Raw genomic sequence first — 13,040 nt, 5'->3', positions numbered from 1 at the left:
TTGGACTGTGCACACTATCTCTCACTTTGAGATAGTATATACAGAGCCAACATCCTACAATGTTTCCCCCTTTGCCCTTTATAATGTCTCAATGTCTCAAGCTGTTTTTTACATAACTCATGTATGCTCCATTTGAGCCACTTCACAACTGTCCCCTCAGGCTGCTCACCATCAAAACAGTCTTTCGAGTGGTCATAATATCTGCCTGGAGGGTGAGTGAGCTGTAGGCCTTGTCATCCAAGCCTCTGTATCTCACGGAGTTTCCTAGCAAAGTGGTGTCCTCGTACCTGTGCCTTTTTCCTCCCAAAGGTGATGACCCCATTTTGTTTGGGACAGACTGTCACCCTGCCCACCTTCTTTACTTCCCCTCATTCTTCTAAGGAAGAGGAGCAACTCTACCGGCTGGACCCAGAAAAAGCATTGTCATTCTACCTTGACTCCACAAAAGAGTTCAGGGTGGATGAGCAACGCGTTGTGGGATATGTGGGTGCAAAGAAATGTCGGGCACTACAGAAACTAACCATTTTGCGCTGGGTTGTTCTCTGTATTTATAGATCTGCTGTGCCCAGGTTAAAAAGCAGCCTCCTGAGGGTTTATAAGTCCATTCCACCAGAAGAAAAGCTGCGACCACAGCGTTAGCTTATGGAGTCCTAGTCCTGCACATCTGTCAGGCAGCAATTTGGGCGTCCCTGCATACGTTTGCCAAACACTACTGCTTGGACAGTAAGATCCACAGAGATGGGCATTTCGCCCATTCGGTCCTGCAGGACTTTGAGGAATAAAAACTGTGTCCACAGCTCACCGCCACGAGACTATGGCTTGGGTATCTATTCAAGGGTAAGGAATCTACAGCTGGAAGTCTCTAGACTTTAGCTGCAGTTTCCTTACACCCACCCATGCCTCCCAGCGGTCTCATTTACTTAGATTAGAGTGATCATTTTCAGGGCCCCAGTTTGGACACACACATATGCCAGTGCTTTTCATGGCTCTGCTCTCCTGGCGTGCAAAGTCGTGATTAAAATAACTGATGCCCGTGTGCCTGGGTGACACCCATATTGGTGACAGCAACGTCACATCAGGTGCCAACGATGCCACGTGGAACCGAACTGAACCACCAGACGACGTGCGCAGGGGTATTGTTCAAGCAAAAGTTTCCAGATCCAGTCTGACTCTTGTGAAAATTCAAAGGTAAGGAATCTGCAACTAGATAGTGTCTACCAGGTAATGCATACCGAAGGTAAGTAACTTGTTCGATAATGCCTCACAAGAGTATGTTCCAAAGCACAGGTGGCTGCTCTCACACATTTCCTGGATTGATACTCCCTGCAGTTTTGCCCAAGAAGTGGCTATCCGTCTCGTAGATCTCACCTATATAGGAATTCCTGAATCAAGATTCTGCGACACTAGAAGGATAGTAGTTTTGAGCCCCCTGCTGAAGGTGATAGTGGTTGCTCTCTTGCCCTTTCCTTACTGACTAAAAGTCACAAACAAGTAATCAGACTTTCTGTAATGCTGTGACCTGCCAATGTAAATCAGTAGAGCTTGCATTCAACAACTGTTCCTCTGTAACAGAAGACGAGGGAAAGAAAGAAGGTAGAATTATCTCTTGAGACCTATAAAAGACAGAGTTGACCTTAGGCACATAAGTTGGATTCATTCATTAATCGAAGGTAAGGAGGAATACATCTCAAGGCCCCTAAATCCTCAACTCTTCCAGCTGAGGTAATGGCCACCAAATAGCGGATTTTAAAGGAAAACACACTTCAATTCCACACACTCTAAAGGCTCAAAGGGGTGAAATTGTAAGGTCCCTAATATAATAGGAGATTTCAAGATTGAGAGAGAGAATTCCTCTCCGATTTTGTCACAGAAAAACACTTAAAATATCTAAAAATTAAAGTGTCACCATAGATAAAGATTCGGAAAATACCCTAAGGGCTTTAATAGCAAACCACTAAGATTTAAAAGTTGAAATGGAAAGATTTAGGCGAAGCAAAACCAAAAGAACCCGCAAAATAGATGAGATTTCAAAAATAGAGAGATTACGAGAGGAGCACCACTTGTGGAAGGGCTCTTAGAACGCTGAATGGTGCTCACCAGAAAAGAGGAAAGAACCTGTGCTAAGAGGTTGGACTTTTCAGCTTCCAACCCAACAGTTTGAGTTGAGGTTGAAAAGGGAACAGAGAATGTTTGAATGGGAAGGAAATCTGAGAAGTACGCAAAGGGGCAGAAGGCCCATGGATTTTAGAAGGGGAAACCAAGATCTCCGAGGCCAGTACGGAACCATCAGGATCAGGTCTCCTCCCTCCAGCAGGAACTTGTGGAGAACTTTATGGATCAGTGGAAATGGAGGAAAGTCATAGAGGTCCTGAGTTGGAGCCACCAAATACTTGGAAATGTTGAAGAGAAGACCTAGTTGAGTTAAAGTTGATTTTCTCTGCTCCCAAAAGTGCAGAACCTGATCTCTTGATACAGCATGAATCAACTATTCATCTAAGTATGTGGAACCTGGGATAGTCAATAAATGAAGATGTGCCACAACCGAAGCAATCACCTTTGTGAACAACCTTGGCGCTGATTTTAGGACAAAAGGAAGAACTTTGAATTGTCAGTAAAGATTCTCTATTGCAAACCTCCAATCTTGATTATGATAGGACTTGGCAATTGGTAAGTGATGATATGCATCCATGAGGACCCGTGTAATGAGAAAGTTATTTGGAGACATTAATGGGATTATCCTCTACACTGTCTCCATCTTGAACTTAATGTTTTTGATGAAAGGTTTGTGTCTTCAGATCTTTCACCAGACGATAGCCTCCCTGAAGACTTCGGGACTAGAAACACAATGGAGTACACTCCCTGACCCTTTTCTTGTCTGGTGATTGGAACATTTGCTTCCTTGCTCTGAAGATCTAGGACTCTCTTCAGAAAGGCCTCTTTCCAGGTTGGATCTCGAGGCAGAGGTATACGTATGGTCCCAGCAGGGGTCTGAGCAGAAATCTATTTTATAACCCTTGGAGACCACCTGAAGAGTTCTTCAGATGGTATCCAAGGGTTATAAAATAGATTTCTGCTCAGACTGATGACATTTCTTGCCTCTAACAAATGAACTGCCAAATCAATCTTCCAACCTGTAAGGGAGATGCCATTTTCCTGACACAGTAAGAACCATTGACATTGGTGTCCTGCTTCTGCTTTCTGAAGGAATTGAAGGAGGACTTTGCTTGAAATCTTGGTGACTGCTCCTGGTTATGCTGTCTCCTTTAGGGTTGAGAAAAGGAATTTCTTGATTTTGATGAACTGAAACACTTGAATTGTCGCTGAAATTGTGACAACTTATTCTCCAGCTCCACACCAAATAGTCTAGACCCTGTGAACTGCATCTTGTGTGCAGTCGATCTTTATGCAGCATCAGTATTCCAGTCTTTGAGATACAGGTTCATTCTAGGTGTAATAGAAGCTACACTTGTCAAAGCTGCAGATCTGACCACATCAAATGAGCTATGACAAAATAATTCAGTTTGACCCCCCATTGCCTCCAAAAAGAGACATTCAGATTGACCCTGAACTGCCATACAAACCAGAGATTGAACTTTGTAAACTACATAAATCCCAGCTCTATATGCCACATGTGAACCAGCAGAATCCACTTTATCTGATGGATCCTTTAGGATATTTTCTTCTTCAATAGAAGAGTGGCGCACAAGACTTCCTGCCACAGAGTCTACATGTGCAGTATCTGGTAACACTGCCTCCATATTCGTCAGATGATAAATCTTACTCCTACATCTTGGCAAAAGTATCTTGTCATGATCCCTCCATTCTTGCTCGGTAACATCCAAAACGAACTGAAGAATGGGCAACCCCCACATTATATGTCCTTTACAACTACCTTAGCAAGCCTCATCCGAAGTTGCGGGTTCTCTAAGGAAGGAAAATTCATATCATCTGTAATGTGAGCCAGTAAATCCTCAGTCAACTCATTTGAGATATCTCCTTGAAGTCAGAGGAGGAGTGGACTTCATGAACAGAATCAGTTATTAGTATCGGGTAATGTCCTTGATGACTTTCTGTCTGGAGTTGGAGAATAAGCACACTTTCTAAAAGCTTCCAGGGTCTGGATGACAACTCTCCCGATTGTGTCCTCCTCATCTTGTCTGAATGCCTTGTGCTTTTGGGAGGAGAATGATCAGAAAGAAGGCAGTGAAGTTGAAGTGCTCCTTTTTTTATTTTTTTATTTTTTTTATTAAGTATGCCTGCCCATACCTGAAGCAAAGAAAATGACTGCAGACAACAAAAACAAACAGATTATACTCAGATGCACCCAAGCATATAAATCACACATACCTGATAGCAGTGCTTGAAACGGAAAAATAGAAGTGCAGGTATTCTGTACCAGAGTACCTGCTTATTCCTGAAAAGTGCCGGTACTCTCCAAATAAAAGTATTGCGTTTTTCATGAGAGGCGCAGGTACTCTCCCTCTCAAAATAAAAATAAAAATGCTGTTACTCCGTACCGGACAGTACTGGCCCATTTAAAGCACTGCCTGATAGCATTTAAATATAGTTGGTGGAAAAGAGTGCTCTGTCCGTCAAGGCCGAAATGTGTCTGCGCATGTGCGCTCCAAAGCTACTCCACTGTGCATGTGCAAACCTGGTCAGATGACATAACAACAGCAAGTGCCCAGTGTTGTCAGATTGGGCTATTTCCTGCACAAATGGGTGTAATTTTTTTCCATTTGTGTGTGGAATATCACATGTGGCGGGTGACTGATTTTTGGGCTGGGGAGGACCCTGTGTGCGTATTTTTCGGAAACGAGGCAGTGCCCCATGTGTGGCTCGCACTTGAGGTAAGGCACAGCCTAAGCTCAACTGGTTGCTCACCTGGTTCTCTCTGCCAGCTATTTAGCCTGTCCAACCCCCACCCCCCCACCCCCAGTCGAGCGCACACCTCATTCTCTGAGGCAGCCGGTCTCAGGCTCACACATGATATACGTAGTTACATTAAGGCGCGATGACACATGCACATTACTGTAACTACTTTCATCATTAACACCGCCCCCTCCCCCAGACAGTAGTGTATGGTTGCAGGGCCGTCAGTCCAATCCAGCACCTGCTTGAACAATGGAGATTCAAGCTTGGCAGCAGCTCAGAAACTGAGCCAGAACAGAAAATCGCCTCTCCTCTTCTAGCTCACTGGTCGTGCTTAAGGGCCAGCCTGACATGAACAGTGATTAGGAGCTGCACTCAGGCACTGAAGGTTGAAATGGCAAAACACAAGCAAAATAGCTGGAGCTGAGGGCGAAGGCTGACTGCACTATTGCACAACAGGTATGGTGCCCATGTTACAGTTCATTGCCAGCATAAGTTTTCTTATGGCACGTTTTCTAAAATATAGTGCACCTGCAGGCAAATGCGGTAAGTGCTTTAAATCAAAATTTTGAAGCGCAGGTACTCCCTTTCCTAGAGCGGTTATTTTTGCTTAGAAGTGCTGCTACTCTCCCATTTAAAGTATTGCACCAGCTCGGACCAGTGCAAGTGCTTTCTTTTTCAAATTGAAGGTACTTATAGTACCTGCGCATTCCAAGCACTGTATTAAAGTGTATTAAAGTCAGGGCCACTGGAATTATGCATCGGGGAGAACCAAATTATGTGGTAGGGTAGACTAAATTATGTGGCAAGAAAAGGCAATTATGCAACATGAATTTGGCACGTTTTGTAATATTAATTTTCTATTTTATAATACTTTCTAATTTCTACACTTGCCAACACTGTCTGGGCATATGTTGCACCTCTTTAATACCGGTATAACACCCAACTATAGCAAATAAACACAGAAAGGCAATCAGTCAACCGATGGAGTCGACGCCCATGCGCAATGGAGACAAAAGGAGGAGTCACTCGGTCCCGTGACTCGAAAGACTTCTTCGAAGAAAAACAACTTGTAACACTCCGGCCCAACACCAGATGGCGAGCTATTGCAGAACATGCGAATCTACTGCGACTGATGCCACGAACAGATGTACACTGGGTAAGTGACATTTTCATTCCACTGCACATAAATACGTTTGCAAATGCGTCAAAAACATGATTATGCGAAAAACGCTGCAGCCATTGAATAACACCATTCCACTGGCACTAATTAAAATACTAAAAAGAGTTCTGTTTGGATAGTAATGGTATCTTTTTTGTAAAGACAACCCAACTACTGCATTGTGTGTTCAATACGTACTTCATATTTCTCCAGACTAAACAGTTTAAACGTATAACACATACCAATATGGATGATATGTGATGCCTACACATTGTAACGCCCTTTGTATTGTTACTTTCCTTGTACATTGATTTGCACACTTAAATGATTTACTGTTTAATGTGTGTGTGTGATATAAAGTAATCTCACAGCCTACCTTTACCCTGGGATGAGTAGAGCTGCAAAAGAAATTACATATAAAGTACTATTTATGTTATTGCTACTGTCATAACTCACAAAAATAAACATCTGTCCTTCTTACAGTTCATGCATATCTCTAACATAGAGGGTTTGAATAAAGTCAAAACCTTGCCTCAAAATCATAGCTTCTGCTAAGCACTTGTGAAGTGATAGCGAGATTAGTGTTGTTTTTCCCTTTTTTTTTGCATTGGCAGCTCGATTCTAGGCTCAGCCAGCATGAGATGCCAATAAAAGGAAGGCTGAGGGCGTTTTAAGTGAACTGTATGTTGGTCCGGGCCAGCAGTGGCAATAAGAACCCCCAACAACTCCTTCGGCCTTAGTTGTGCCCTGTCATAAAAACTCATCCACAATCTGAACTCACCTAGTCACTTGGAGGTGACTCGGTTCACAGTGTGCACTATACAAGAGTCATGCTGCATGAAAATAAAACTACAGATACACACTGTAAGGAAATGGCTCCCTGTTGCAATTACCCCCCACTTTTTGCCTGATACTGATGCTGACTTGACTGAGAAGTGTGCTGGGACCCTGCTAACCAGGCCCCAGCACCAGTGTTCTTTCGCCTAAAATGTACCATTGTCTCCACAATTGGCACAACCCTGGCACCCAGGTAAGTCCCTTGTAACCGGTACCCCTGGTACCAAGGGCCCTAATGCCAGGGAAGGTCTCTAAGGGCTGCAGCATGTCTTATGCCACCCTAGGGACCCCTCACTCAGCACAGACACACTGCTTGCCAGCTTGTGTGTGCTGGTGGGGAGAAAATGACTAAGTCGACATGGCACTCCCCTCAGGGTGCCATGCCAACCTCGCACTGCCTGTGGCATAGGTAAGTCACCCCTCTAGCAGGCCTTACAGCCCTAAGGCAGGGTGCACTATAACACAGGTGAGGGCATAGGTGCATGAGCACTATGCCCCTACAGTGTCTAAGCAAAACCTTAGACATTGTAAGTGCAGGGTAGCCATAAGAGTATATGGTCTGGGAGTCTGTCAAAAACAAACTCCACAGCTCCATAGTGGCTACACTGAATACTGGGAAGTTTGGTATCAAACTTCTCAGAATAATAAACCCACACTGATGCCAGTGTTGGATTTATTACAAAATGCACACAGAGGGCATCTTAGAGATGCCCCCTGTATTTTACCCAATTGTTCAGTGCAGGACTGACTGGTCTTTGCCAGCCTGCTGCTGAGAGATGATTTTCTGACCCGATGTGGTGAGGGCCTTTGTGCTCTCTGAGGACAGAAACAAAAGCCTGCTCTGGGTGGAGGTGCTTCACACCTCCCCCCTGCAAGAACTGTAACACCTAGCAGTGAGCCTCAAAGGCTCAGGCTTCTTGTTACAATGCCCCAGGGCACTCCAGCTAGTGGAGATGCCCGCCCCCTGGACACAGCCCCCACTTTTGGAGGCAAGTCCAGGAGAGATAAGTCACTGGCCAGTCAGGACAGCCCCTAAGGTGTCCTGAGCTGAGGTGACTCTGACTTTTAGAAATCCTCCATCTTGCAGATGGAGGATTCCCCCAATAGGATTAGGGATGTGCCCCCCTCCCCTCAGGGAGGAGGCACAAAGAGGGTGTAGCCACCCTCAGGGCTAGTAGCCATTGGCTACTAACCCCCCTGACCTAAACACACCCCTAAATCGAGTATTTAGGGGCTCCCAGAACCTAGGTAACTAGATTCCTGCAACCTAAGACGAAGAAGGACTGCTGAGCTGACAAACCTGCAGAGAAGACGGAGACACCAACTGCTTTGGCCCCAGCTCTACCGGCCTGTCTCCCCACTTCAAAAGACCTGCTCCAGCGACGTGTTCCACAGGGTCCAGCAACCTCTGAATCCTCAGAGGACTACCCTGCATCTAAAAGGACCAAGAACTCCCGAGGACAGCGGCTCTACTCAAAGAAAGAAGCATCTTTGCAACAAAGAAGCAACTTTGAAAGAACACACGTTTCCTGCCGGAAGCGTGAAACTTTGCACTCTGCACCCGACGCCCCCGGCGGTGGAGAACCAACACTACAGGGAAGACTCCCCGGTGACTGCGAGCCCGTGAGTAGCCAGAGTTGACCCCCCTGAGCCTCCACAGCGATGCCTGCAGAGGGAATCCAGAGGCTCCCCCTGACCGCGACTGCCTGCTTCTAAGAACCCGACGCCTGGTAAGGACACTGCACCCGCAGCCCACAGGACCTGAAGGATCCAACCTCCAGTGCAGGAGCGACCCCCAGGTGGCCCTCTCCCTTGCCCAGGTGGTGGCTACCCCGAGGAGCCCCCCCCCTTGCCTGCCTGCATCGCTGAAGAGACCCCTAGGTCTCCCATTGAACTCCATTACAAACCTGACGCCTGTTTGCACACTGCACCCAGCCGCCCCGTGCCACTGAGGGTGTACTTTTTGTGTTGACTTGTGTTTCCCCCCCCCCTCCCGGTGCCCTACAAAACCCCCCTGGTCTGCCCTCCGAAGACACGGGTACTTACCTGCTGGCAGACTGGAACCGGGGCACCCCCTTCTCCATTGAAGCCTATGCGTTTTGGGCACCACTTTGACCTCTGCACCTGACCGGCCCTGAGCTGCTGGTGTGGTAACTTTGTGGGTTGCTCTGAACCCCCAACGGTGGGCTACCTTGGACCCAACTTTGAACCCTGTAGGTGGTTTACTTACCTGCAAAACTAACAAACACTTACCTCCCCCAGGAACTGTTGAAAATTGCACTGTCTAGTTTTAAAATAGCTTATTGCCATTTGTGTGAAAACTGTATATGCTATTTTGCTAATTCAAAGTTCCTAAGTGAAATACCTTTCATTTAAAGTATTGTTTGTAAATCTTGAACCTGTGGTTCTTAAAATAAACTAAGAAAATATATTTTTCTATATAAAAACCTATTGGCCTGGAATTGTCTTTGAGTGTGTGTTCCTCATTTATTGCCTGTGTGTGTACAACAAATGCTTAACACTACCCTCTGATAAGCCTACTGCTCGATCACACTACCACAAAATAGAGCATTATAATTATCTCTTTTTGCCACTATCTTACCTCTAAGGGGAACCCTTGCACTCTGTGCATGCTATTTCTTACTTTGAAATAGTACATACAGAGACAACTTCCTACACACACATAAAAAACAAATACTTCTAGGAAATCAAGGATGGAATGAAATGAAGGTAAAATGTAAACTGGGACTGTTTTGCTAAAATGAATTAAATTATGGGTTTTTTAACAGCATTATTAAGAAATAATTCCATGCATTTGTCTTAAAATTTTAGGATATGAACATAGGCCCTGTTAGGGACCCATTTAAAAGTTAGTTTTAGAAGGGGAAAATTGGCCTTTTTCTTTTCTTCTCCAACAGCCTTGCTTTCATTTGGTCCTGAAACAAACCCACATGCTTCTTTCCAGCATTGGGAGCTTTAGTCTAGTCTGTGCTTCAACACAAAGGCAACAGTGTGGCTCCTGTAAAACATTTAGTGCCAGACTAAGTGGTCATGGTGAAGGACTTTGGAAGGGAGGTCAGGGAACTCATTAGAGTAAGAGACTATCTCCTTCCTGGTACTCTTACATTGTAACTAGGAGTGGGCCTCTTGTCATACTGTTATGACCCCTCCAGCTTGTCATACCAGTCGTGCTGGAATTACTTTAACCCCAGGTTGTTTTTTTATGTGTATCATTGTGTGGTGTGTTGTTAATCCTGCGAGAGACATTAAATATGTTTTAGAAGGCACTTTACTTAAATGGTTACAGCATTTCTACATCTGAGCTTAGTTAAGATGGGTTATAACCTGCTTGTGTAAAATTCATCAATCCGTGCCAGGCTCAGGTTTAGATTTGTGGTGGCAGAAGTGCCAGTTTGAAGCATCAGAGAGAGGACTGGCATGAATTTGGGCATGATTGACAAAGTGCATAGGTGCCCATTGAAACTCCTCTCTTTATACACATGTTAAACAGAACTTAGAAAATTGGTCAGAATGTTTCCTGAAGGCAGTTTTTGCATACATTGAGGATTCAAACTTTGGGCTGATACTAGTCTGCATTGGGCTGAATTTGGGCTTGAACTCAGACAGCTTTGGACTTGAAACGGGTCTCAAAATCTTGCAACACTGCAAGCGCCCTATGCCGATACACAAAGACACGGATGGAGAGTAAACAAAGTTGGCCGTCCCTCCACTGCCTGCGGTACAGAAGAGAAGAAACTCTGATGTCACCCCTGAGAGAAGGATTCCTCGAGATCCTCTATAGCGCGTCTCTGCTCCCTTGACAGAGGCTGATACCTTTCAAGCACAGAAAGGAAAGTTAGCTAGTCCCCAAGTCAGCCCGAGCCCCTCCGGGACCTCCTGCGTCTTCATTCTGGTAATGTAGGACACAAAACCGAAGGCACCCTTTCTGGTGCCGAGCTGGGGTGGGAGGGACTGGCTTTCAGGCTTTCTTGCTTTGTTCCTGTGTTGAGGTAACATTACCTCACTTGTATTGGTGAGAACAAGGGATGTAGGGATAATAATAGTTGACTGAAGTCAACTGCTTAATGCTTATTGATGTAGGGAGCTAATCAAGTAGATTGTCCAGTAAACACTGGAAGACTGAGTGCTGTCAAGATAAAACGTAGACACTTTGTACTTCATCAAGAGTTAGCCCGCAGATATCAGATTTCCGAAAAATGTGTTTATATATATATATGAATTTGGGTGGATAACACTTTTAACATGGCAAACAGTTGAACAGTAAAGCATCGTGTCTCGACCATTACGCAGCTTTAGAGACTAATATAGTAATTCTGGCCTTTTTCAAGAGTTGAAGACTGTTCTAAGCATGCACTGCAGCCTACATAGTTTCAGTGCAACTTCTTTGATTGGGAAATCTTGAAATAGAAAATAAGGCTTTGCCTTTGCCTTTTTTTTTATATATATATAATGTAGATTCGTTTTATTCAAATTGAATACATAATGCAGTTACTTCTCTTGTTAATACCGAATTGATGCCAGAACAGACAAAACGTGTTATAGCACGTATGCTTCCTTAATTTATTTATTTTTGTATTTTTCAGATAGATTTCAAAAACAAGCTATACCTCGCACCTCTAACCACGGTAAGTACATTGTCTTTAAAAAGCCATACAGAAATCATTTTAATTCTGCACATACTAGAAATATATCCCAAATCCCTAGTGCAGACCATCCTCCCCCGCCAGTCTCCAAGAAGCTGTTTTTACACTGCTATTAACACCTGGGAAGCCCCCCTATTCGTGTACATCATACAGGCCCCTGTCATTGCTTAGCCACAATAATAAAATATTGGCCAAGGTTATTTCAACACTTCTGTCCCTCTTAGTGGATCAGATAATTTCCCCCAGACAGTCTGGCTTTGTACCGCAATGATCCACTTCAGTTAATCTATGCACTGTGTTTGCGGTCCTTAACCAGATTTCCCCCAGTTATCTCTGCGGTGGTTGATCTGTTGGATGAGGAAAAAGTGTTTGATTCACTTGATTGGCCCTTTTTACACTCTAATGGAAATTGGGAATACCAAAGGGATTCAGAGACCTGATTTAACTACTCTGAGGTCCCAATGACACGCTTGCGGGTCAGTGGCACACTCCAAGTCATTCTTCCTCACTAGAGGCACCTGGCAAGGTTGCCCACTCTCCCCGCTGCCATTTATTATTGCCTTGGACCCTCTTGTCCATCACTTCAGTAGTGTCGCATGGATAGGTGCCTCAGGGTTCACCATGGTCCACTACCGTCCTCCCTATATGCGGATGATATCCCATTATTTGTTTGTGACCCTGCATCTAATATGAAAGATGGTGTGTTTCGGGGCGTTCTTGGGCTTGTCTATTAACGGGAATAAATTAGAACTTTTTCCACTGATGGACGCCACTTCCCCCTGTGTTCTTGACTATCCACTACAATGGTGTACAGGATCCCCCAAATAGCTATCTACATAGAAATGGCTCTGAGGTGATTCACTGTAACTATGGCCCTGCGGTGAATAAACTTTTGACTCAAATATAACAGTGGATCAAGTTACCTTTATCTGTGGTGGGTCACGTTGCCATAATTAGAATGATGGTTCTTCTGCACTTTTTATATTCATTTCAAAACATTCCCATCACCCGGACTAATAGTTTCTTCACAACACTTCTCAGCCTGCTTACAAGGCTCATATGGGCCGGGCGCAGCCCCCACACACACTAACACTGCCCTATGATTGTGGCGGCTTCTGGATCCCTGACCTCCCTCTCTGTCTAGTCGCACGGTCACATTTTGCCTATCACTGGTGTCACCCATATGCCAGGATTTTGTATCTTAAACCAGAAAGAGCTCAGGCCCTTAATGTGCCCCTCTCTACTCTCCTGCCTTAAGGGCTGCCCAGGAACCCAGCGGAGATGCATACTCGTCCAACGCATGCTGGGCTTGGTCCAAACCCCTCCGTTATTTGGGTCACGGCACCCTCTGTTCCCCGTATATCCCCCTTCTCAATAACCCATGACTCCCGCTTACACAAAAGAGGTCGGCACAACGCATCCTCACCTCACTGCAATTAAGCTCTGCACGCGTCCTGTTTGTCAACAATACTCTAGTCTGTTTCCGACACGAGACGGGCAAAATA

General features: G+C 45.0%; 1 protein-coding gene across 4 annotated transcripts in view; it reads left to right on the top strand.

The window, feature by feature from the left end:
* The window catches only part of DUS3L (dihydrouridine synthase 3 like), a 218,283-nt gene that overhangs the window by 151,659 nt on the left and 53,584 nt on the right, over nt 1–13,040 (top strand). For all 4 annotated transcript variants that reach the window (XM_069211606.1, XM_069211603.1, XM_069211605.1 and 1 more), the window contains exon 5: nt 11,476–11,517. In XM_069211606.1, the coding sequence (XP_069067707.1) occupies nt 11,476–11,517 (42 nt within the window). The remainder of the gene's footprint in view (nt 1–11,475; nt 11,518–13,040) is intronic.

The sequence above is a fragment of the Pleurodeles waltl genome, chromosome 10, assembly GCF_031143425.1.
Source record: "Pleurodeles waltl isolate 20211129_DDA chromosome 10, aPleWal1.hap1.20221129, whole genome shotgun sequence".
Classification (NCBI taxonomy): domain Eukaryota; kingdom Metazoa; phylum Chordata; class Amphibia; order Caudata; family Salamandridae; genus Pleurodeles; species Pleurodeles waltl.
This window is presented reverse-complemented; position numbering and strand designations above follow the sequence as displayed.